The sequence below is a fragment of the Sorex araneus genome, chromosome 2, assembly GCF_027595985.1.
Source record: "Sorex araneus isolate mSorAra2 chromosome 2, mSorAra2.pri, whole genome shotgun sequence".
NCBI lineage: Eukaryota > Metazoa > Chordata > Mammalia > Eulipotyphla > Soricidae > Sorex > Sorex araneus.
This window is the reverse complement of record NC_073303.1, coordinates 135,268,053-135,295,491: the sequence shown is the minus strand read 5'-3', so window position 1 is coordinate 135,295,491 and position 27,439 is coordinate 135,268,053. Positions and strand designations below refer to the sequence as shown.

The following is a 27,439-nucleotide window of genomic DNA, read 5'->3' as shown; positions in this document are numbered from 1 at the left end:
CCTGGCAAGCTACCTATGGCATATTTGATATGCCAAAAACAGTAAAAAGTCTCACAATGGAGACGTTGCTGGTGCCTGCTGGAGTATACTGATGAACAACGGGATGACAGTGCAACAGTGCTACATAGAGATGTTCTACTGTGCAACACTGCAAAATGGTAAATACACTACTCATCTGTTAGTGGAATCTGTTACTTATTTATATGCCAAGGACACTGGGCTAATACTGGAGAAAAAAGGAATGGTTAGATATTTACCTGGCGTGATTAGGTACAAGCAGCAGCTAGGTAGCAGTGATAGTAGGAAAACAAGGCACAGTTTGAAGTCACAGAAATGGAATCAAATCCCAGTAATATCACTGAGACCTGGAGCAAGTTACTCACTTGCAAAATGAAGGTGCCAACACTTCAGAATTAGAATTATGAGTATTTCATTTCTCTAGAAATTTAAGTTTCAGGCCAAATGGGTGTTCATTTGACAGCAATTCCTATTAAAACAACTTTTTAATTTAAACATACATACAACAACCTAAAACACATGTGTGTGTGCGTGCGCGCGCGCGCGCGCGCACACACACACACACACACACACACACCCTTATTCAACTGAATTGTATGACAATAAGGAAGGGCAATGGAATAAGTGACAGGGAAATTTATCTGGACTGTGGATGTAGCCACCAAAAGTAAAGATTAAGTGATCACAGCAGGCCAGCTCTGATACTAGAGATGTCCCTAAGTAACTGAACTGCATGGGGTGTCAGCATATATACTAGAAGTCATCAATGTGGATGTAGATACTATTAAACTCAGTGACCAGTTTTTTTGCTTGCTTTTTGAAGAACAAAACAAGTTCCTCAGCATTCAGCTGCTGTGCTGCACCTACAGGAAATACAGGCACACTGCAGCCAGGAGGGCCCCTGAGCCACTGCAGCAGGTTTCTGCATTACTCAGAGAAGTCTGCCTGACTAGCAAGTGAGCGAGTCATCGAAAGGCATGGCCTGTGCCCATGTCCCAGGAAAGGTCCTTGCTAACTAGGGAGAAAAGACTGAGAATCCTGGAGTCTCCAGGAGAACAAACTGTCTACAGCTAATATTTTAGACCGTGTTTTCTAAAAGTCAGGCCTGGGGCAGGAGCTGGGCAGGCAAGCTGCTATCCCTGGCACCGCATACGGTCCCTTGAGCACATCCAGGGGTAACCCAAAAACCAAAAAGTAAAGACAAATTTTTTAGAGTTTTTAAAGTTGATGATATACAGGAATCAACAGGAATCAATGAGATATTTTTTTCAGTTTCTCTGCTTCTAAGGGTTTATACTGGGGAAAGGCTTCTGTTGCACATTAGTCCTTTTTCGATTAATCAGTTGTATTTACTAAAATACACTAAAAAGGGCAAATTGTTCTGAAAAAAATCAAACAGATAAAAAGAAATTTTCTACAAAGGTAGAAGAATCTCAATAATGGATCACTTCTCAGAGAGAAATTACCCTTTTAACACAGGAATAAGTGAGGAGGGAATCCAAAATCTCAGCTCAGATCCCAGCCTGTGATCAAAGCCAGGTGTGTTCCTTCAGGGAAATTAGCATTTGCACTAATTTCTAAAATTACTCTTACCTATTTTGAAAGACTACTCTTATAATTCTGCATCAAGTTTCTTCATAAATACACCAACATGTTAAACTATTTAAAGTACTATATTTAGTTGTGCTTTTATTGAAAAAGACATTTATTTCCTAGATACCTTATAAATACACCAGGATAAGGTTTTTGTTTTATGATATGTTTTAGTTATTTAAAAACGGAAATGACTAAGCATTTTTGTGTTTCAGTTACACATAGTTAGAACATGATAATATTTAATATATAAACAAATAAATGAATCCATATATTCACCTATCTCCCAACGTTAAAAAAATATTAGGGGCTGGAGTGATAGCACAACGGGTAGGGCGTTTGTCTTACATGTGGCTGACCTGGGTTCGATTCCCAGCATCCCATATGGACTCCTGAGCACCGTCAGGAGTAATTCTTGAGTGCATGAGCCAGGAGTAACCCCTGTGCATTGCCAGGTGTGACCCATAAAGCAAATAAATAAATAAATAAATAAAATAGGCTTTGGGACCAGAGCTGAGTAGGGCATTTCCCTTGCACATGGCTGACCAGCATTCAACCCCAAACCTCCCATATAGTCCCCGAGCACTGCCATGAGTAATTTCTGAGTGCAAAGCCAAGAAGAACCTCTAATCACTGACAGGTGTGGCCCAAAAACAAACAAACAAAAAATCAAGGTTTATCTGGATGAAAATAGGCAAGGAATTATTAACATGAACACAAACTTAAAGCTGAAGCCACAGCATGTGTCAGACTGGAAGAAAGACTGGCTGGAAATAGAGGTGCAAAGGCTTTGGTCCTCCTGTGACCAACTTTCTATTAATATTAACTTGCATGGCCCTAGTTTCTCCATCTGTGAAAATGCAGGTATTAAAAACATCTCAGGTAGAGAAGGGGGCTGGAGCAATAGCACAGTGGGCAGGGCGTATGCCTTGCACGAGGCCGATCCGGGTTCAATTCCACCACCACTCTCGAAGAACCCGGCAAGCTACCGAGAGTAACCTGCCCACATGGCAGAGCCTGGTAAGCTATGCGTGGTGAATTCGATATGCCAAAAATAGTAACAAGTCTCACTATGGAGACGTTACTGGTGCCCACTCAAGCAAATCGATGAGCAACTGGGTGACAGTGATATAGTGATACAGGTAGAGGAGAAATAAAATGACTTGGGAGACTGAAAAAAAATGAGAAGTACTTGGTATATGAGAGACAATGTCAGAGCCACACCCACGAACCCCGTCTGCCACCCCCTATGTTCATCTGCCGGCCTTGCTCCAGAGACTCAAAAACAAATCTCCAAAGAGACCAGCTGGTTGCAAAAATTTCTGAGAATCCCTTACCGGCTGAGACATCCCCGTCAAGAGGGGGTCGGGCCAGCACGCGCCCACACAAAGCCCTGGCAGCAGCTTGCTCCCACAGCTCCTCCCTCCAGCAGGACTCCATCGGACTGGCCTTAACAGACATGTTAGCACTGTATCACTGTCACTGTATCACTGTCAGCCCGCTGTTCATCAATCTGCTTGAGTGGGCACCAGTAACGTCTCCATTGTGAGACTTGTTGTTACTGTTTTTGGCATATCGAATATGCCACGGGGAGCTTGCCGGGCTCTGCCTTGCGGGCAGTAGCTTGCCGGGCTCTCTGAGAGGGACGGAGAAATCAAACTTGGGTCAGCCGGTGCAAGGCAAACGCCCTACCCGCTGTGCTACTGCTCCAGTCCAATAGAGAAGTTAACTTGCTAAAAACTAAGGTCCCTATGACTGAAAACTCCGGGCCTCTCAGAGTTGGGATGAGCTGCCTCCCTCCACTTCCCAGTACTTTTGGAAGCCCCAGCAGTCAATGCCCACACCCCAAAGCCACCGCTCAGTTAAAAAATTAATTCTGGCTGGACCGCCCAGTTAAAATTCTGGATTTCTTGGAGCATGTTGTGGCTGTATTTGTATCAGTATCTCTACAATACTGACAATTCCAGTAGTAGCACTGGATGGGATGCAATAGAAACCAACCAACTTCAACTAACAAAAACAAACACAGAAGGCTTAACTTATAACAATATCTTAGTGATCCCTCAGACAAGGACTTCCTTTTCTTCTAAAGAAATAATTTTTGATCATTCCTTAGCAAGTTATTCATAACAAGCAATATAAAATAAATTACACTGGACCTGGTACTGGGGCAGGCGTTAGGGGTGGTTGGGAAAACGGGAGACAGTGGTGGAGGGAAGGCGACAGTGGTGGTGGGACTGGTTTTGGAACACTGAATGCCTGTAACAAACTGTCATGAACAACTTTGTAAACCACGTGTTTAAAGTGGAGGGGAAAACCTAGGAATGAAGAAACAGTTCATATAAAAATATTAATGTGTGGTGGTGGAGAATGGGCACTGGTGAAGGGATGGGTTCTCATTGTATGAGGGAAACATGAGCACGAACCTGGCAGTGCTCAGGGCTTACTCCTGGCTCTGTGCTCAGGGTGCCAGGGATCAAACTGAGGTAGGCTGCACACCAAGGCAAGCACCCTACCCACTATACCATAACTCTGGCTCCTAAAGACTTCCTGTTCACTAGAAATATTTGATGTTAACAAAGCTTCACTTCCACTTCTAAAAAAAAAAAAAGCAGCCCGGCCGACGGAGCTGTCCTGCTGGACCAGCGCAGTGCCCCTGCAGCCCCCAGCACCCCGCTTCTCACCCCAGGCCCCGCTTCCCCTAATATGCTGTTGGGGGCATGTCCCCTATGTCAGGGGCCGTGGCCTCCAGTGGGGGCTGTGGCTTCTAATGCAGCTGGGGTTATTTTCCCCCCTTCCCTGCTCTGCGGACTAAGGTCACAATCTGTATAACCTACTTCTTTGAAGAACACCCTGGCCATCTCAATCACTATATGCCAGTAGTCATTAGCCTATCCTAATTTCACAAAAACTGTCAGTTAACACAAGAAGCTGCACAAGCCCTTTATAAAGAGAGCATAGCCGCTAGTTTTCACCAGAGGCCCCACATAGACCAGGAGGAGCGCCTGAGAGTAAGGAAGTATTCTAGAAGGGGAAAAAGGCTACCATCATCGACTTAGTTCATCCAGAATCCCCTAGTGCAGCAAGAGGGAATAGGGATAGAGAACTGAAAGGTTCCACCCCTATAGTTCCATAACAATATGAAGAAACAGTGAAAATCCCTACCACGAGCAGAGGATGAAGAAAAGATTCCAGAAGCTTCAACAGGGGTTACCCACAAATACAACCTCTCAGAGAAAGAATTGAGAGGAAATTTTGAAGATGTTCAACAAACTCAAAGTAACCATGGAACAGACATCCAATAAATTAAGGGAGAATATGAAAGAAGCAATGGAACAGTCCACCAAGAAAATACAGGAAGAAATGAGAGCAGAAATTTCAAAGCTACAAACAGAAGTGACACAAATAAATCGGTTGATGAAAGAAAAAACTCAGTAGGTGCCCTCAACAGTAGAATGGCTATAGCTGAAAACAGAATCAGTGAGCTTGAAGCTGAACTACAGAAAGCTTACAGGCAACAACAAATAATGGCAAAAGATCTCAAAATGGCTCTAGGGCGAATCAGAGTCCTAGGGGATGACCTCAGAGGAACAGCATAAGAATCACTGGAGTACCAGAAGCACAGGGAAGTAACCCCAATGAAAAAACCACAGTTAAAGACATCATTGCTAAGAAATTCCCAGAGCTGGAGGATGCACGCATCTAGATCCAAGGAGCCCGTAGGGTGCCAGCTAAAAGGGCACTAATAAAAAGACTCCAAGGCATATCATTGTCAGAATGATGGATACCATGGATAGAGACAATACTGCAAGCAGCAAGGTCAAAGAAGGAAATCACATACATGGAGCACCCCTTAGATTTACAGCAGACCTATCAGAGGAAACCCTCCAAGCCAGAAGACAATGGTGGGACATAGTAAAAAAACTCAATGAAACGAATGCCTCACCAAGAATACTTTATCTGGCTAAATTCTCACTCAAACTGGAAGGAATAATACACTATTTCATGGATAAACAACAGCTCAGGAACTTCATAGACTCAAAACCAAACTTAAAAGAAGGACTAAAGGGGCTACTGTAAGACAAGGAAAAACCCTACAGGAACAACAAACCCTATAATAATTATCAATTCAAGATTGTTTGTTAGTTTTAAAAAGTTTCCTTTCTCTACACACACCAATACTTGTTCCTTTTGAGACAAGCTATTCTCAGGTGTAAAATAGTTTTAGTATTCATTTCCCTGATGATCAGTGCAGTGGTGAGGAGGATTTTTTCCCTAGGCCTGCCTCTGTATAGTCCTCATCCGCCCATTTTTTTAATTCACTGTATCACTGTCATCCTGTTGTTCATCGATTTACTCAAGTGTGTACCATAACGTCTCCATTTGTCCCAGCTCTGAGATTTTAGCAGCCTCTCCTTACTTGTTTTTCCCAAGATTGGAGGCTCTTCTCAGGGTCAGGGGAATGAGACCTATCACTGTTATTGTATTTGGCATATCGAATACGCCATGGGGATCTTGCCAGACTCTTCCATGCGGACAGGATACTCTCTGTAGCTTGCTGGGCTCTCTGAGAGACATGTATATGTATGTGTATGTGTATGTGTATGTGTATGTGTATGTGTATGTGTATGTGTATGTGTATGTATATGTATATACACACACATAATTATTTCCCATGGCGGCGCAGTCCAGGAATATGTTCATTCACTCATGCATGAGGATTGGCCTGAGCATGTGGAAAGCGGCATGGAGTGTGGCGGCAGTGGGGTAGTGGAGGTCGGCTGCTGGGGCTGGGTCCCGGGGAAGGCTCTCACCCACCCCCCTCTGGGCACCCCTAGTGTGGAGTCCCGTGGCATGGTTATGGGGGCCTCATTTTATGCTCCCTTCTGGGAGAAGCAGCCATGAGTTCTGGAAGGTGGCCGATGAAGAGATTACCTGGCACCAGCAGGAGGTGGCTTATGGGTGTGACTCCTCATCAGCCACCCTCCAGAACTCATGGCTGCTTCTTTTATTTTTTTTTATTAGTTTTTTTTCATGCTGTATGTGCTTTAATAATCCATAATATTGCTCCCTTACAAATGTTTGAAGTGCAAATATCTTCTCTCATTCCATAGGCTTTTTTTCATTTTGCTTTTATTTTCTTTTGCTATAAAAGCTTCTCAGTTTAATGCAGCTCCAATTATTAAGCTTACTTTAATTTCCTCTGCAGTTAAGGTTGTCTCCAAAGACATTTCTAACTCTGGTTTATGTTAAGGAACCATTGAGCCCCTTTATCTATATTATCTTCTATGTACATAATGCTTTGGAATTCTATACCTACATTTATAAGATGTCTTGAATTTAATTTTCTATGTGGGTAGAGTAGCCAATTTTTTAAAATTGTAGCTGTCTACTTTCTCAAGATCATCTGTTCATGCTATTAATTAGACCATAACACTCTTGTTCAGAGCAACTAAATGAATTCCCTTATTTACCATAAGTCTTCATAAAATATCAAAAATAAAAAGTTATTTGACAGTTGCTGTAAAAACAGGGCTGAGCAGGCAGGCCGTGTTATAAGTCACTGAAATTGGGAGAAACTGATCATGAAAACCCTATCAGCTGATGTTTCCTGATAACTCCTCACAACTGCTAGGATTTTTCCAGACAGTGTACGTCTGCAAGGGCTAACCAAGATACTGAGCTCTTTTCATCATGCCAGAGGGTGCTGAACTGTATTTAACATGGACTGTGCTATCATGCCACCATGGTGGGCCTAGTACGAGGCTGCAAAGCGAGCTTTCTGACTACACAAACCTGGCCCAGTGTGAGGTTCTGGAAGATCTGAAAATTCACCTCCAGACACTGATTATGAAAACTTCTTGGCTATTCAAACAAATCCTCTGTTTCCAAAATTGCAACTCAGGTAAGGAAAAAGCTCTGCATAGTATTTGAGGATTTCCGGAACCATTCTGTGGAGCCCTTGAGAACATTTTTCAACTACACTGCTGCCATGCTAACAGTCCAACTCCATCGCATCATGATTAATCTCAGTAGAGACTCCAAACTGAGAAAAATCCAGGTACACTGGTGCTCAGACTGAGAACTCCGAGTTCTCAAAATGGTAGCAGGTAACCCCACACAACTACTTCTTGAAACCCTGGCAGCCATGCCAATACCCCACAGCCACCACCACTAACTCATTGGCTCTGGTCTACTGATTCATGACTAAATCTCTGACAAGATGCAAGCCAAGCCACTAAAATTCATGGACACACCAGTCTTCCAGCTGAAAACTCTGGGACAGCCTTGGGAGAGGTGTCAAGTCCCCACCCTGCTGAATCCCCAGCAGCTGCACTCACACCTCACAGACATCACGCCAAAGGCCAACCTCCACTGCCTCACAATCAATCAGATATCAAACCGCAAAACTTCCAGCACTAGTTTTCAGGCTGAGAACTCTGGAGTCTTCTCAGAGTGGAAGTGGGGAGCTCCCCCACCCCAAGTACTTCTGGAAGCCCCGGAAGCCAGACCCACATTCCACAGCCACCGCCATGTTGACTCATCCATTGGCCCAGTTCTACAGATCCTCCAATTTCCGGACACCTCCAATTTCCATAACACTGACATTCCAACAGGAGCACGCCAAATGAGTTGGGAAGGTAACACAGAAGTTAATTAAATACAATAAACAAAAACAATAACACAGAAGGCTAACTAGCAACAAACAGCTTAGTAAATCCCAAACTAAGATAATTTGCAAGTAAATCCCAAACTAAGATAATTTGCAAATTATCTCATGGTGACATATAACAATTTTTTGCAAATTTTCTTTTACTGAAGTATTTTGATAATTCCATTAGCCATTTAGTTGTCAAACAATATGAAATTATTGTATGTCTGCTAATGGGGCGGCCTCCAACTTGATCAATTCACTAATGTAATGAATCAGGTTCAAGTGGCTATAAGATTGACCCAAGCTTCCATGGCATGGGGTTCTGTCATGCTAGTGCTTTTCCTGTATTAGTCATCCCGTGAATCCATTCACAACACCACCTCACAGCTGAGATTTAGAGGGCCAAGAGCTTGCCCGGGGCATGGGGCTAACACTATTAGCTCTATGGGATGGATTCTATTCAGCTCTCTTTAGCTCTACAGATCCAGGGCCCATCATCACTTTGCTAAACAAGTCTTGGACTCATCAGAACCCTTTTCCTGGATCACATAGTTTAAAAACAAACATTTAGCCAAGATTGGAATTTTTAAACTATCTTAACTGGAACAGAAGAAAATATCATTACAAATGAACATGATATTTGATAAAATTAGACAAAAAAGATGGAGAAAAAAAGACTAAAAATGACTTCAAAATTTGTAAATATATTTTAGAAATGCATTTTACATATATAACCTGAGCACAGTCCCTCAGAGTTAAGTCACCATTACCTGGTTAATTCTCTCAGTCGAGTCACCTCAGCATCACGCTGTCTCAGAGTTATCCCCAGTATCTGGTTTTCCTTTTCCATGGCTTCTAACTTAAACTGAGAGCTTTTCAGATTGACTAAGGCTTCCTCCAATTCTAAAATGACAAAAGCATTTCACTTTTCTTATTCCTTTTTCTTATTCTTTTTCGAAACATGTGGCCAAAACTACAGTTCAAATACATACCAATTTTCATTCTTGTCATCTCAATGTCAAATTGCTGTTTATTTTCAAGTAAAATATGGTCTTTTTTTTTAAATAAACCAGCAATCTTTCTGTTTTCATCTTTCTGATTTTCAATCACTTTTAAAAGCTCTTCATTTTTATTCTGTAGTAATTCCTGACTCTTCAGTGACTCCTCTAATTGATTTTGCAGTGAGCTGTTCAATGACTGAAGCGAAAACACTGCAAGATAAAAGGTCAAGTAACTTTCCCAGTTTAAAAATTACAAACCTGAAAAAGATCTGTTTTTAAAAATGAAGAGTCCTGTAATTTATTGATTTTGAATTAGAAATTATACTCTTGAGCTGTTCTATATAAATACTAGACTTATTTTAAAGAACTGACTGGCAAGTGATGGAACACCTGGCCTTACCTGTGTGAGGCCCCGAGTTCAACCCCCAGCATCTGCCCACATCACTGTGATCATGGCACCACAAGCACATGCACAAGCACAAATGTATCCTATTCCTTTTGACTGTTATGAAGTACATGACATCCTCCACTTAGACATAGCCTTGAAAGGGGCTTACTATTGTGAGGCATTGTACTAAAATCTGGGTATCGAGCAGTGAACATAGTCCTGATTCTCAGGAAACAGAGAATCCTATAAATAGTAAGAAATACTCTCAGTGAAACAATAGGTAAAAGGACAAACAACAAGGAAAGATAAGCTATTTTGACTGGCAGCCTTTTTCCCTCCATTTCCTACCATGGTCTACTGAATACACCATCCATCACTACCCTAGAGCTTATTTGTAGTGAAATTAGAGTGATCTTTTGCATATTATTTTTCAAAAAAGGTAAAGTTGAACCCTTTCATGTAGTATTTGTGATGGGTGCCATATTTAGTTATTTTAAAGAGATATTGATATATTTAAATAATTAAGTTGCAGGTGTGAATTACTCCCAAATTTCATTTTGTTTACCTCTTTTAAAAATGATTTTCAAAAAAAATTTTTATACTGCTGTGTAAAAAATGATAATTTTTATGGGGACAAATTTTATCATCTTTTCCTTGATATTCCTCCTGGTACATGAGCTTTTGTCAGGCTAGGAAATGTCTCTTCTCGCCCGCCCCTGCCCCCTGCAAAAATAACCAAGTTTTCATCTTTTCCTATAGTACTATTCTGTTTTTGTTTTTACTTTCATTTTAGCTATGATCTATCAGGAAAATTTAGTAATATCTGTGAAAATTTAACTCTAGATGCCATTTAGCATAGCAATTCTACTAACATAATCTATTAAAATGCTCGGGTAAGCACACAAAGACATTTGTAGAAGGCTTTTTCACTGCAGCATGCTCTGTATGCCAGGAAAGGACTAAGTATGCCCACATGCACCAACAGAGGACTTTACATGACGGAAGAACTGCTTGCGTAGACTGCCAAGTAGTTCTTACACAGAAGTTTATTTATGAATTGTGATAGACAAAAATACCCTACATGCTAAGTGAATTAACTGTAAACTGCAAAAGAATGTTGTACACAGTATAATCTCAGGTTCGTGGGTGAGAGAGCTAGTACAGCAGATAGGACGCTTACCTGGCATATGGCTAACCTGAGTTTGGTCCACAGTACCCCACTTAGTTCTCTGTGTATTTGCCAGGAGGGATCCCTGAGCACAAAGCCAGTTGTAAGCCCTGAGAACAGTTGGGTGCTATGGCCCAGAACCAAAGCATAAGTAAATAAAAAGAAAAAAAAAGAAGAAAAAGTACAGAGATAATATTTCTATTAATACCTCGCACATGGCAGTGCTCAGTAACTACTCAAAGAAATATATCAGTCATATATAATCAGAGAACTGTGAAATAAAATATACTTTTTAAAAAGAAACAAATAGGGATTTTTTGGTAGGTAATGTTCCTGAACTATTTTAAATGTTAATAGAAATAACATTTCTATTTCTTAATGCTGATCAAAGAGTCTACTTAAAATAAAATAATAAGAGAGCTCAATTTGAAAATTTTTTTTGATCTTCCAAGCCTGGTGCTGTCTGGTCCTGGCAGTGCTGGGGAAACCAGGCCACCTTAGTGGTGCTTTGGAGGTGATTCGGTACTGAGAATCACACTGGGAGTCTCACACATACAAGCATGAGCCGTGCCAACAGTCAATTCTTTATTGCACTTCTAAGTGACAAAGAATTTAGCAAGGGTTCTTACATTTCTTTTACATACATTCAAGGTTGGAATCCAAAGAACCTGATGCCTTTTGAGTTTCTTCTTGTTTTTTAAGTTGCTGGCTCAAAATTCTTAGTTGCCTAAAAAAAATGAAGAGATATGAATGTCAGCATCCCAATGGTGCACATTTGATCACAAAGCAGAAATCCACATTCACCCCAAGCGAAAGACAAACAGCAAATGAGAGGGGAGAGACAGGAGGAGGGTGAGAGGAAAGAGGATGTCCTGGGGTAGCACAAAACATCCCCTCCCTGGGAAAGAGCTGACTCCCACCCACACCCCGCCCAGCCCCTTTCCTTTTCTGATATGGCTTTCCAGTGGTTTCCTTGCTTTTTCTATTCATTTCCTCTCTCCCCTTGCTATTTTCTTTTTCCTTCCTTCTCTGTATTTTCATTATTGGAGTAATCATATACTTTCAAAAAGCTCTATCATCAGGATGAACTAGAATATCTATAGAAACTGCTGTAAAATGCACATCACTTATACTTCTTTTTTTGTTTGTGGGGGCCATAGCTGGTGGTGCTCAGGGCTTACTCTTGGCTCTGAGCGCAGAGATCACTCCTGGTGGATCCAGGGGACAATATGGCAAGCTGGGGACCAGGCCAGCCTCACTAAGATAATTGTCCTTCCAGCTGTACTATGACTCCTCCCCCTCATAATTTATTTCTTACATGGAAAGTTTAATCAGCTTATTTAAGAGAATGTTAATAAATAGCTGCTCTGCCTACCACAAACTTCTTGACATCAAGCAACTTGTGAAGTTTTCCTTTTTATGAAAAAGGAACATAAAAAAGAACTACAAAAATGTTCTCTGGTGAGCCCAAGTACAGCCGGTAGGGCACTGGCTGACCCAGGTTCTACCCCTGGCATCCCATATGGTCCCCTGACTTCTCCCAGGAGTGATCCCGTGTGCAGAGCCAGAAGTTACCCCTGAGCACCGCTGGCTTGCCTCCCCCTCGCCCCCGCCCCAAATAAGTGTCCAGAGGGATAGTACAGGGATGAGGGGCTTGCCCTGCAGGCGGCTGGCCCAGGTTTGATCCCTGGTACCCTAAATGGTCCTTAAGCCACTCAGTAGTGATCCTGAGCTCAGAGCTGAGGAGTAAGTCCTGAGAACAACGGGGAGAAGCTTTCCTCCCCTCCACCCCTCCTCCCCAATGAGCGACTAGGCAGTATGAATTCAATGGGATGAGCACATGGGTGCAGCCCAGAATCCAAAAGGAGTTTTATAAGTTAGAGCTAAAGAAATTGATCCTTAATATCGTTCCGGAATTACCTGAAATACTCATTTCAGCATTCTCATTAAAGCATTTTGTTATAAAATCTAAAATGATACATTATCTTCCACGTGCTAGTTTCAGATTAAAGAGCTAAGCCTAAAACATGCAAACAAAACTCAAGACAACTAGGCTTGGTGGAAATCTGTATAAACTGGAAATGCACATTCTTTGAAGAAAAACTCTTCTAAGCAAAATTAAGATCCAGCAGTACCAAAGGGAAAAAAAAGCACCCAGGCCCAGAAAGTACAGTGGGTTGGCTGATGGCACTGCAAGCAGGGGTGCCCAGGTTCACTTCAGGGCACTGCTAGGAGTAGGCCCTGAGCACACTGGGAGGAGCCCTCAAAGCAGCCCCCCGCCCCAACCTAGCAACTGGACTGCAGAAAGCTTGCTGGGCCTAGCGCAAGCTTTGTATGTGGGAGGCCCAGCTCTGGTCCCCAGCACTGCGTGGTTCCCTCCACAGGACCAGGAGAGACCCCAGCACATAGCCAGGAGTAGCCTCTAGCACGGCTAGCTGTGCCCCCTAAACCCAACTCCCTCCTAAAAAGAGGAGAAGAAATTTACACAAGAAGCAGAAGCGTCTGTAAGTATATGAAAAAATGAGAAGTGATAAATTTTAATAAAAATATGAAGAAAATAAAAACACTCTTGGTTCTGCATTAAGGCAATAAACTCTCAATTGGAGAAAGTCCACTAGCATAGCCATTTTGACTACCAATTTGGTGGTATTCAACAAAATGAAAATGTTTGATTGGAACTTTTGACAAAATAACTACATTATCTGGTTTCAGAAGCAGTATGTGCAAAACATCTACAATCTTGTAGATATATAAAAGGGTATTCACAGAAGCCTATTATTTAATAGTGAGTTGATAACCGAAAATAACTTAAAATACTATACAAATTAGTGTTTATCAATACTACAAAATATAAATATATAAACATTCTATTTTATTGGCAAGAGGGAAGGAGTTCCCAGGAGCATTCCTGTGATACTCAGTGCCACACACAGCATCAGTGCTGGGGTTTTCCAGAGCCACACCCAGCAATAATGGCTGGGGGACTCAGAGGGGAGGGGGAAGACAGGGTTGGGTGTCAAATGTTAATTCCCAGCAACTGTGCTGCCCCCTAGAACACTACTGATGTATGGGCTAGAGCCCACCAAGCACTGCTCAGTTGTCCACAGCACTGCTGCGCTGGGTCCAAGCACTAGACTACCTGCCCTGCACTGTTCAGGGGTGTCTCAGGCCCAAGTACTGCAGAAACAAACCAAACAGACACCCCCACACAATGAACATGGAAATCTCCCAAGACATGATGTGAAGCAGAAAAGTGCAAACTACTGAACAATGGAACAATATAACATTATAACAGGGCTTACATGATCCCACTTTCATGTTCTAAATAATTCCTCTTCAGGCCAGAGCAATAGTACAATGGGTAGGGCGTTTGCCTTGCACACAGCTGACCCAGGTTCAATCCCCGGCATCCTTAGGGTCCCCCAAGGACTGCCAGAAGTAATTCCTGAGTGCAGAGCAAGGAGTAACCCCTGAGCATCATTGGGTGTGACCAAAAGAGCAAAAAATAAAAAAACTTTTAAAAATAAAGTGATTCCTCTTCACAACAGGATGCAACAAAGATCTAGAAAAGAACTAGAAAATCTGGCACAGACTTGGAGTTCTGTAACTTACAGTTTATCAGAAAAAAAAAAAGTAAGCTTGGCCTCTCATGAAGGGTGTGACAGAGACTATGATAACTGCTTTGTGCATCTCTTGTTAGTTTCTTCCCTTTCCAACAAGTCCTAGTCTACACTTCTCTTCACTCATGTACATGAATCTTCCCTCTAACCTCCTGAATCATGAATTTTCCCTCTAGCCTCCTCCTCTCAGGAAGATCAAGAGACAGAGTGGAAAAGTCACTCGTGTGTCTAGTGAAAAAGAAAGGGGCCTTAAGAAGCTACCTCATTCACCCTGCGTCACCAACTTCCTGACCAAGGATTTAGAAAACCGGTTCCAGCCAGCTGTGGAAGCAGACTCAGTGAGCAGAACCCTGTCCCTTTTCCACTTTTCTCCTCATTAAGCCTAACACACATATAAACTTACATGCCACTTAGCTACATTAGATGCTAATGACACATGACATATGAGCAAGCACAGTCCTTAAAGGCATGCACACCATTAACAAAGCCCAGTCAAGCTCTTTACACATGACCCCAATAACCTTGGTGCATATTCCTCCTCTCCTGTAAATGCACTCTTTAAAAGCTGTATCTCCAAATGGCCAAAAGGCACATGAAAAAATGCTCCACATCCCTAGTCATCAGGGAGATGCAAATCAAAACAACAATGAGATATCATCTCACACCACAGAGACACATTCAAAAGAACAAAAACAACCAGTGCTGGCGTGGATGTGGGGAAAAAGGGACGCTCCTTCACTGTTGGTGGGAATGCCAACTGGTCCAGCCTTTCTGAAAAACAATATGAACAGTCCTTCAAAAACTAGAAATTGAGCTTCCATATGACCTCACAATACCACTTCTGGGAATATATCCCAAGGATGCAAAAGAGCACAATAGAAATGACATCTGCAATATTCATTGCAGCACTGTTCACAATAGCCAAAATCTGGAAAAAACCCGAGTGCCCTAAAACAGATGACTGGTTAAAGAAACTTTGGTACATCTACACAATGGAATACTATGCAGCTTTTAGGAGAGATGAAGTCATGAAATTTGCTTATAAGTGGATAAACATGGAGAGTATCATGCTAAGTGAAACGAGTCAGAAAGAGAGAGACAGACATAGAAGGACTGCATTTATTTGTGGAGTGTAGGGTAGCATCACATGAGGCTTACACCCAAGGACGGTAGATACAAGGGCCAGGGGGATTGCCCCATAGCTGGAAGAATGTTTCATGAGTGGAGGGGAGAAGGCAGATGGAATAGAGAAGGGATCGCTACGAAAATGATGGCTGGAGGAACCAGTTGGGATGGGAGATGCGTGCCCAAAGTAGATAATGGACCAAACATTATGACCTCTCAGTGCCTGTATTGCAAGCTATAATGCCCCAAAGTAGAGAGAGAGTATCGGGAATATTGTCTGCCTTAGAGGCAGGGGGAGGGTGGGAAAGGGGGCGTATACCCGGGACATTGGTGGTGGGGAATGTGCACTGGTGAAGGGATGGGTGTTTGATCATTGTGAGGTTGTAACCCAAACATGAAAGCTTGTAACTATCTCACGATGATTCAATCATGAATCACAAATCAGGAAATCCCCGTTAATCGTCGATTTCTAGAGCGGGCTCAGTAACCTCTCCATTTGTCCTTTCCCTGAGATCTTAGAAGTCTCTCTCAACTTGGCCCTCCCAACAATGTCGCACTGGAGACTCTTTCAGGGTCAGGGGAATGAGATCCAGCTTGTTACTGGATTTAGCATATGAATACACCATGGGAAGTTTGCAAGGCTGTCCCAAGTGGGCAGGAAACTCAGAAGCTTGCCAGTTTCTCCCAGAGGGAGAAGTAGACTACAAGATATTGCTTCTGGGAGCTTGCTTTTTAGTCTCTGAATATTGGCCATTGATGGAATTACACACACCTGGGTTCCTCTGCCGGTACCTTCATGCGTGAGGCCTATCCGAACGTGTGGAGAGGGGCCTCGTGCATGGGTTGTAGCTAGGTTCCAGTGGTCTTCGGCAGCCAGGAGCTCTGCTCAGGGTGGGGAGGGAAGCTGGAGCCCATCCCCTCCGAGGGGCCCCGGGGAAGATAGCCAGGCATGTGGGCAAGACTCTTCATTCAATAAAATTTTAAAAATTAAAAAAAAAATAAAAGCTGTATCTCTCTCCTGTTATTTACACTGTCCTGTTCTGCAACTCTTCCTCAAAGAACCTGGTTTTCCAGTTGGAGGTCAGTGAAACAAACACCTCACCAAGAATACTTTATCCAGCCAGATTATCATTCAGATCTGAAGGAACAGGAACGGTACAGAGTTTCAGGTACAGGCAACAGTTTAGGGAATTCATAGCCTCAAAACCAGTTCCAGTTTCTGAGAGAAGCTTTATTTAAAAAAAAATTTTTTTTAACTATTTTATTTATTTAGGTTTTAGGGGCTACACCCAGCAAGTGCTCAGGTGTTACTCCTGGATCTGCACTCTGGAATCACTCCTGCTGGTGTTTGGGGGACCATTTGGGATGCCAGAATCAAACCCAGGTCAAAACAGGTTGGCCGAATGCAAGGTAAACGCCCTACCCACTGCACTATCACTCCAGCCCCTGCAAGAAGCTTTAAAGGACCTTCTCTAAAGGACAGGACAAACTTCCCAGTATGTGGCACTGAGTATGGCACGTTCATGGTGTCATGGCTGTCCTCTACTAGATTAGGAAAGGTATGTTTATTCCTACCTTGTTAAGGAATTTTATATATTTTCAGTAATAAATTATCATTTATTTATGTTGAAATGTTCTATGTCTTGTCAGTTCTTTTACTATAGATTTCTTTTCTTTTTTTTTTTTTTTTGGCTTTTTGGGTCATACCGGCGATGCACAAGGGTTACTCCTGGCTCATGCACTCAGGAATAATTCCTGGCAGTGCTCGGGGGGACCATATGGAATGCTGGGAATCAAACCTAGGTCTGCCATGTGCAAGGCAAACACCCTACCCGCTGTGCTATTGCTCCAGCCCTTACTATAGATTTATATTGCAATCTTTTACTTATTAATGTAGACATGTACACAGTATCTACAATATAATATTTCTAATATAAAACCAGTAGTTCTATTCTTAAAATAAAGCACTGTATTTTTACAGGCCTATTCAAATTTTTCCCTTTAATTTTTTTTTAATTCTCTTCACTTACTAAATTATGTATTTCTAGGCTTTATCTATTTTATGTAAACTTATATACTAGCAAAGATATTTTTTAAAGTTTTCCTAATGATAGGAAAGGCATGATTATTACCACAATGAGAACCAAGTACAAAATAAAGTTTAAGGCAACATATTTTAAATGTCAGAGCTGAAAATTTATTTATGGAAGTAACAGGTACTTTATAATACTGTATTAAATTACTTGAATTTCTTTATTACAAAGATTAAAAGCATATAGCAATCATCACAAATTGATTATTTGATGTACTTTATGTTTTAAAACTAAAGAACCATGATTAAATGAGTTTGGGGCACGCAGTATTTCAGTGCTCACCCCTAGAGTTAACTTCCCCTCCCAGTGCTCCCATGCCCCCACCACTCCCCAGACTCTGCACCGCTGCAGAAGTACCCTGCGCTCGCTCCCTCTTTTGTTATCTGGGCCCTGCCTCCTCTCTCAGATTTCCTTCCTTTCTCCCTTTATTTAATTTCGCTGTCAGTGATGTTGACTGTTGCAGTACCAGGCACAGGGCAGACCCTGGGTATGTCGTCCACACACTGGGCCCAGCTGTTTGCCGGGGGCTGCACTCCTCAGCCGAGGTGCCTGCACATGTGCTCGTAGGAGCCGCTCTCCTTAGATGAGTTGCTCACACACATTTTGGTGTCAGTGCTCACTGGAGGGCACTGTCCTCATATACGTGCTTACAGGCAACTTCCTGGCCATGGCGTCTACACCTCTTTTAAGTGGCAGTACTCACACTTACGCAGCTGTAGTGTAGCCAGAATTCACTTGCAGCATCAGCGATTACATTTGGCTAAGTGGTGACACTGGAACTGAACACGTGACCTTCTACTTTCAAGGCGTAAGTGTTTTACGCCACTGAGCTTTATCTCTAGGTTTCCTTCTCGCATTCTTTCACAGGCTCCTCTTCTACTGCCCTTTCCTTGAAATTCTATTTTTCTACAGAAATCTACCCTTATCTATGTTCACACTGTACATTATCTTATTAAGTTTACAATTATGTTCTCATAGCAAACGCTTGCTTTTAATGACTGCCTCTGAACAGTGTCAAATGTATTAAAAAAAAACAAATAAAAATGCTAATTTCCAAGTTTATATCTGCAAATTTACTTCTATGCTCTAATTATGACATACATATCTCCAGATAGTCTAAATAACATAGTCAGCATGTCTAAAAATCCAAATTAAGATCCTATCTGTCAAATTATCAATTCAAATACCTAATGCCCACCTGTCTCCTTTTATTCACTTCCATTTCATTTTTCTCTTGTCCCATGTGAATACATATTTGGGTCTAAAACTAGAAAGCAGTCATGAAACTTAGTCCATAAGGATTAAGGTACTCTCTAGCCTGATAATTCTTTTCTCTGTTGTCTGTTTTTTTGTTTTGTTTTAGGGTCACACCTGGCAAGCATGTGGTAATATGTGGCGTATCACATGTGGTGCTGGGGACTGAACCAGGGTAACCTGCACAACTGCCTTACTCCCTGTTCCATCTCTCTGACCCTGCTTGTTGATGCTTAACTGGAACTTAACCTCCCCCAATCTCCATCAAAGAAGCTTACAAATGTGCCAGGGATTTTGGAGAGATAATTAATGTGTAACTATACACAGAGTGGGCAGATAGAGCTCAGCTAGGCTAGATGTTGAATATGCATAAGGAGTCCCGTATAAAAAACCTCCAGTTAAAAATATTCAAGTTCAAATAACATAATAACGTAATATACCTAGCTGTGTTTTTTTTTTTTTGCCACAAGAGGGCAATAAACTCAATGAAGTCCAGAAATGTCACTTCTGGCTACAAAGAAATGTTGACCATCTAAATATCCTACCAAAAAAAGAAAAAAGAAAGTTTTTGATTAAAAATGCTGAAAAACACTTTTGATGAACATATGACTCCCAACATTCATTTATAATAAAGATTATGGATAATTCTTTCAAAAAAAGATTATCAAAGAGGTGGAAAACTCCCACACTTCTGCTGGGAACCACATTATGCTAAAAAGAGAATTCTGACAAATGTGTTATTTCATACTTAGAAGACCAAGTGAACAGTGGTAAGAACATACATATGACCTTTGTCCTCTAAGAAAAATTGAGCCAAAAGTCTCTGGTGCCAAGACTAAAGAATTAGGTTAGACATAAAATATTTTTAAAACATTCAAAAGAGGTTGGACCGATTTAGTGGTCTCATTTTCTTAAGTGGCTTATAAATTAGCTATTAAAGCAACTCTAAACTGTTCTAGGGTATGGAAAGAAAAAAGAATTATTAATATTTCTACAACATTAAACTATTTAAACAATATAAAAACATAATATTCTGAGATCAAGGTCGGTGTGCTTACATAAAAACACATTAGCAAGGGCTGGGGCAATAGCACAGTGGGTAGGGCCTTTGCTTTGCACAAGGCCAACCCGGGTTCGATTTCCAGCATCCCATATGGTCCCCCAAGCACCACCAGGAGTAATTCCTGAGTTCAGAGCCAAGAGTAATCCCTAAGCATCGCCAGGTGTGACCCCACCCAGTTGTTAAAAAAAAAATTAACAACTATACTAGTGAAATATATTCACTTGTTTTTATTATTTATATTTGTAAAATATTTTCTTCTATAAAAATATACCTAAAAGCTAAAATGTAAGTACATTCATCTCTACTACCGCATCTACCAAAAAATCCATCTCATTGCCTCTGAACAGAGGCAATGAAGAAATATAGAGATTAAGATCAATGTGGTCTAAAATCAAATTGCCATGATTTGCGTTTTGTCTATTTCACTCAGTAGGTATGCAATCTTAGACAAGTTACAGAACAGCCCTGTGCCTTGGTTTATCTGTAAATGAAAATAACATGATACCTACCTCACTCAGTACTGTTGAAATAGTTTAAAGAGATGACCTAGATAAAGTAGTGCTGTCAACATTATTACTTGTAGTTGCTTTTGAATATGAAATTCAGTGCTACTGTAGGGCTCCCTTAGGTCAGGAATGAAAGCAGTTTTATTAGAAATGAAAGCCAAAAACCGAGCATATATCATAGTTTCTAGAGACTAATCATCTTTAGAAAAATAACCGTAAATAAATCAATCAATCCACTTGGGTTGGCTTTGCAAGCTCCATAACCAAATTTCAAGCAGATATTTACTTTTATTGCTTTGTAATTTCTTGCAAATGTCCATGCAAGTTTCTGCAGGTCCCACCTGCATAATATTTATAACACATGTAGCTATAATGCCCTCTCAGGATAAGATCACACTCAGTGCTACAGAGACACCTGAAAATGCAATACAATTCTCTGCAAAGATGCTGAAAACATACATGACCAAAGAATGATGGCCTTGAACATCACTGAGAACATTTAGTTAGGATATTATTGATAATATATAAGTAATTTCTGAATCACAGGATTAGATATCTGATTTATCTCTTGCCTAAATAAATCAAGACTCAAATTCCAAATATGGCACAAATTATTACATTTAATAATTTAAGTAAATTTTTGTCCATGTCTGACTGTGCTGATACTCACTGACATCAGGTTCACCCTTTCCTTTGGGGTCTTTGGAAGTATGGGACAATTTTACGACCCAAGCCCTAAAATATGAGGTAAGACCATAGCCTCATTTTAGCCAAAAATTTAAGTACAGCAGCCCCAGTCCCAGGTAAGTGAGGAGGCACAGCAACATACAGGCCCCACTTTTTACTCAGAATCAACACTTTGTCCCCACAGGTGAGGATTGCCCTCACCTAGAAGACCATGGAGTGCAGGATGGCTTCACATCTTTTCTTTTCTTCACCTCTTTATAACTCCCCGGGAACTACAAAAACATCCAAACTACCACACAAAAACATACAAGAAACAACTCCAGACTCTGCAAAAGTTATAGTGGTAAAGCTGTGCAAACTCCACCCGGCTAAATGAATGAAGATGCTTGCCAGATAGACTCAACCAGCATGGAAGAGCTACAAAACCTCTGATAAGGAATCATGGAAATGTATGAGAAGCTCAAAGAACCAATGGAACAAACCACCAATAAAACACAAGAGGGTATGAGAGCGGAAATGAAGAAACTATAAAAGAAATGACACATCTGAAAAACTTGGCAGGTGAAATGACAAACTCCTGAGAGGCCTCAGCAGTAGAGTGACAGAGGCTGGGGACAGACACAGTGAGCTCCAACACGAGGTGCAGAAAATCTCCAGAAATCAACAGATGACAAAGAGAACTTTGGGATGAATTCAAGAAGAACAACATAAGAATCATCGGTCCTAGAGAACAAGAAGAACAGTCAAAGGCACTGCTGAGAAGTTCTAGAGCTGAGAGTGCATGCACCCAGATCCAGGAGGCCCAAAGGGGTGCCTGCTAAGAGAGACCCAAATAAAACTATTTTGGGAAAACGGGTTAGTTACATGCAAAAAAATAACTTGGACCTAACGCATTGCACAAAAGTCAGATCAAAATGGATTAAAGACTTTGATGTAAGACTGAATCCGTAAGGTACGTAGAGGAAAACAGGCAGAACTGTCCCTGACACTAAAGCCAAAAGACAGTTTCAAGGATGAAACACCACTGACCAACAAGCGGGAGCAAAGACAAATGGGACTACACAAAACTAAGAAGCTTCTGAGTTTTCCCAGAGGAAATTATGACCAGGATACAAACACAGGCCATGGAATAGAAAAAATTATTTACCCAACACTCATCTGATAAGGAGTATATATTCCATATACATAAGGCACTAGCAGAACTTTCCAAAACAAATATACACTGCCATAAAAAACGGGGAAAGAGGTGAACAGATAATTCCTCAAAGAAGAAATACAAATGGCCAAAACACACATAAAAAAGTGCTCCATATCACTAATCATCAGGGAGATGCAAGTCAAAACAATGATGAGATGTCACGCCAGAGACTGGTACACATCAAAAAGAATAACCAGTGGTAGCATGGATCCAGAGAGAAAGGGCTGGGAACACTGATTGGTCCAGTCTTCTGGAAAACAATATGGACTTTCCTCAAAAAAACTAGAAATTGAGAAGCCAGAAGAAGAATAAACACAGGATGATGTCATTTGTATGTGGTATTTATAATAACTGAATGAGGGAAAGCAATGGTTTAAAGGGGGATGCCCTGGGGCCAGAGTGATGGCACAGAGGGTAGGGCGTTTGCCTTGCCTGGCTGACGTGGGTTCAATCCCTGGCATCCCATATGGCCCCCAAGCACCGCCAGGAGTAGTTCCTGAGTACAGAGCCAGGAGTAACCCCTGAGCATCACTTCGTATGACACCCCCCAAAAAAAATTAAAGGGGGATGAGAGCCAAGAGTAAACCCTGAGCATTGCTGGGTGTAACCCCCCCCCCCGAATAAAAAGAAAAAACAAAGGGAAATGCCCTGATCAACCTTCTCCCAGAGTATAGGAAGGATAAGGAGAGAAGGGGGAGGAACATATGAGAAGGGGGTCAAGTCAGGGGAGTCAGCTACAAAGGCGGTGTTGAGGAATGAGAGAGCCAAATATCCCAACTACAGAGTCAACAACACTAAAATCAAGAGACCCAAACTTAGAAAGGGCCTGTCAAGAGGGCAGGTGGGGTGGGGGACGGGCGAATGTCGGAGGGAACCTGGGAACATTAGTGAAATTCAACTATGAATAACTTCGTAAATTAGTGCTTTAGTTAAAAAAAATAATGTGGGAATAAAAACAATAAAAAAATAAAAAATATAAAATATGTATGTTTATTTCAAGTGCTAAAATTTAAAAAGTTTTAAAAACCTAGAAATTGAGCTTCCATTAAGACACAGCAGTACTGCTCCTGGGAATATACCCTCGGAGCCCAAACCACAACGTAGGAAGGTCATCTGCACACCTGTGTTCATTGCAGCACAACACACAACAGCCAGAAGCTAGAAACAAGCCTGAGAACAGATGAGTAGACAAAGCAACGACAGGACTATGGTACACAATAGAATGCTATGCAGCTGTTAGGAAAAATGAAGTCATGAAATTTGCTTACACATGGACAGACATGGAGAGTATCAATAAGAGTTGGTGTGACATATCCCCATTTTCTTTTTCTGGAAAACAATGACTTCATCATAACTAATTCTTGAGTCATCTGGTGAGAAACTGGGGTGTTGTGAGGGTCTTAGTGTAAGAAACTTTTGCTATCGGATGCTCCTGATATCTTTGATCTTGCTATGGTTGGCTCAAACTGCCTCTTCTGATAAATAGTCTGAATACTTTATTTTCTCTACACACTACCAAGTGATAATAGTGGTTAGAAAAATAGATGAGGAACAATATGCAGAAGTAATTAAAGACAAAAAGGTGTTAAGATTTGGAAAATGGAAAAAAAGGCAGAAAAAGTAAGACAATAAATATATTTCCCTTCTGGAGACTTTGACATCTCATTTGGCCCCTTTGTGTTGGCCATGAGACATCTCTGTATGGAAAAAAAAATATTCAGTGAACAATTTTTACCTGCGTAACTGAGCATTTTCACTTCTCAATGGTTGTACAGCCATTGCTATTTCAACTTGAGTACTTTTGTTTTCATGCATTGCTGGAAGCAGAGATATACATGCCTCCAATTCTGTAATCAGTCTCTGAATTTCTGTATCCCCTAAAAGTCAGAGGAAAAAATAATTCTACTATAAATTTTCATCTGGTTTGATCTGGTTTTGGGGGCCACAAGCTAGCAGCGATTAGGAACCACGCCTGGCTCAGTACTTGGGGTCACTCCCAAAGGTGCTTGGGGAAATAAACAGTGCTAGGGATTAAGTGCAGACCTGATACATGCATGGTTTGTGTTACTGCTTAAATTCTCTGGCCCTCTAAATTTTTTATAATTATTATTATTATTATTTTTATTTTTGGCTTCACCCAGAAAAGTTCAGGGCTTACTCCTGGCTCTAAATTCAGGGGTCACTCCTAGTGGTGCTCAGGGAATCACACTCAGTGTGAGAAGCTGACCCCTGGTCAGGCACATGAAGTGCAAGCCATACCCACTGATCTCTCTCCAGCCCTGAGTTTTCTGTCCTAGGTTAGGTAACATGGTTGAACAGCATCAAAGTTACTAAGCCTTGGAGGCTGTTCTCTCATCCTGGGCAACTCAGAGAAGGGAACAGCAAGTAAAATGTGGTTGTTGGTCATGTGGGGGAAAGATGATGCGGGCCAAATATAGACTAGAGACTGAACGCAATGGCCACTCAACACCTTTATTGCAAACCACAACACCTAATCAGAGAGAGAGAACAAAAGGGAATACCCTGCCATAGTGGCAGTGTGGGGTGGGGGGAGACGGGACTGGGAAGGGGGGGTGGGATGTTGGGTTTACTGGTGGTGGAGAATGGGCACTGGTGAAGGGATGGGTTATCAAACTTTGTAAGGGAGAAACATGAGCACAAAAATGTATAAATCTGTAACTGTACCCTCACGTTGACTCACTAATTAAAAATAAACTATAAAAAAATAAAAAAAAATATTTTACAAAAAAAAAAAAAAAAAAAAGTATAATGGTATCTATATGTATTTAAATATCTTTATCACATTCATGGAGTTATTTCTTATTACATCATAAATTGTTGAATTTTCTCATTTTTTTCAAAAAAAAAAAAAAAAAGTTACTAAGCCTTCGCCCCCCACACCATCAAGGACCCCTGATCCTCCATCCCTGTCACCATTAGAGTAAACATAAGTGATTTTGGATTTTAGTTTTTGGTTTTTCAGCCACATTGGTGGTGCTCAGGGATCACTCTGGGTGGTGCTCGGGGGGCCATATGGGCTGCCAGGGTTTGAACCCAGGCTGGCCATGTACGAGGCAAGCACACTGCCCAGTGTACCAAAGCTCCTGCCCCAAAGTGTAACCTGTTTTTAAATGAGGTTATTCATGAATATAAAAGGAAATATTCAAATTTGTGTAATTTTCTATACATTCAACTATATGTTTATTTAAAAAATCTATTTCTCCCTTTCCTACATTTGCTTATTTAGAATTAAATTAATCAAATTAAAATTAGCCTTAAATCAAAGAATTATTCATTTTTTTGGTGACAGAGTATAGTAGAAAGATAGTTTACACAAACCTCTTGGCCACATTTACCAAATGACTACAATGGGTACATAATATTGGCATTTACAACAAAACCTTTGATCCTGGCATGAGCAAATAATTCACTTTGGATGATTTAATTTGACAAAATATCAAGGAAAAGGACTTCTATCAAGGGTTCATTTAATTTTATACTGTAGGGTTAATACAATGAGCCACAGCTTATTTCACTGATGCTGGCCCCTTGATTTGCATTAAATAAGCCACATTTAGGCCTGATCCACCCAACACTTGTGGTAGGTCAGAGAGTGCGTGCAACCAAAACCACATTTATAGACTGTGACGAGTGGATTTTTGGAGGGGGCAAGTAGATATGGGTAGAGGGTGGATTTTTAATCTTTTATTTCCCCCCCAAATTTCCACTAAAATTTTCTTTGAACTAAAAACATTTTTTATATTAGCTAACATCTAACATGTTCTATTTATTTTCCTATTATTTATTTTATTATTTTGGGCAATGCTGGGACTCAAACCCAAGGCCTCACACATGCAAGGAAAGCACTGCACAGCTAAATCATATCCCCAACCCTAGAAAATATGTTATAAATTACAAAACACAATAGATGGGATTGGAGTGATAGCACAGCGGGTAGGGCGTTTGCCTTGCATGCGGCCAACCGGGGTTCAATTCCCAGCATCCCATATGGTCCCCTGAGCACTGCCAGGAGTAATTCCTGAGTGCAGAGCCAGGAGTAACCCCTGAGCATCGCCAGGTGTGACCCAAAAAGGAAAAAAAACCACAATAGATTACTTTAATGTTCATAGATAAAAAACACAGGCGCAGAGTAAATGACTGTGCCAGTCACTCTGCAGTCCTCTCCCCAGCCTCTGTAGAGCAGTTCTTCTGGCAAGTGCTGGAGCCAGTGGTCTAGGCTCCATCAGAGCCAGCAACATCATGTTAGTCAGAAGACCTACAGCTTGCAGCCTAAATTTCTATATATTAAAAGATAACAAGAGTACCTCACAGGGCTTCCAAAAGAATTAAACGAGTCTCAATTTCCTCACCTGTAAAATGGTTGAGTAACTACTTCAGAGAATCAATGTAAGGATTCATTCAGTAAGAAAATGCATGTAAAAACACTTAGCACAATGCCAACAACATGGTAAGTGTTCAGTAATGGCAGACAATAGTATTATTATTAACGTATCATTATTGTTAGTGTATTTGTTTAACAAACAAATTAAAAATGCCTTTTTTTTGGTGTGGCCCAGTGATCAAATCCAGGGTCTTACCCATATTCAGCACTTGTTCTACCACTGGCTACACCTGGAATGCCACCAAAGTTTCAATATATTAAACCCCTGGGATTAATAGTGCCATATTCCTATAGATACATTTTAAAATTTAGTATCTCCTTTTAGCAGTCTGCAAACATCAAGTATTCAGAGTTTCCATAATGAACTACTGTGTTACAAAAAATGACAAATCTATAGTTTACTCCAAGCAAAAGCCACTGTTTAAAATATGAACACAGAGGCTGGAGCGATAGCACAGTGTTTGGGCTTCCGCCTTTCACGCAGCTGACCCGAGTTCAATTCCTCCGCCCCTCTCAGAGAGCCGAGAGTATTGAGCCGGCGCAGCAGAGCCTGGCAAGCTACCCATGCGTATTGGATATGCCAAAAACAGTAACAATAAGTCTCTCAATGAGAGACGTTACTGGTGCCCGCTCGAACAAATCAATGAGCAACGGGATGAGAGTGACAG

At 41.3% G+C, this 27,439-nt stretch overlaps 1 protein-coding gene across 1 annotated transcript in view; it reads right to left on the bottom strand.

The window, feature by feature from the left end:
* Positions 1-27,439, bottom strand: part of CCDC14 (coiled-coil domain containing 14) — a 43,579-nt gene that overhangs the window by 2,739 nt on the left and 13,401 nt on the right. Inside the window, exons 9-12 of the mRNA XM_055129407.1 lie at positions 24,105-24,246; positions 11,468-11,550; positions 9,259-9,477; positions 9,037-9,169 (exon numbers count right to left, since the gene is read on the bottom strand). Of these exons, the coding sequence (XP_054985382.1) occupies positions 9,037-9,169; positions 9,259-9,477; positions 11,468-11,550; positions 24,105-24,246 (577 nt within the window). The remainder of the gene's footprint in view (positions 1-9,036; positions 9,170-9,258; positions 9,478-11,467; positions 11,551-24,104; positions 24,247-27,439) is intronic.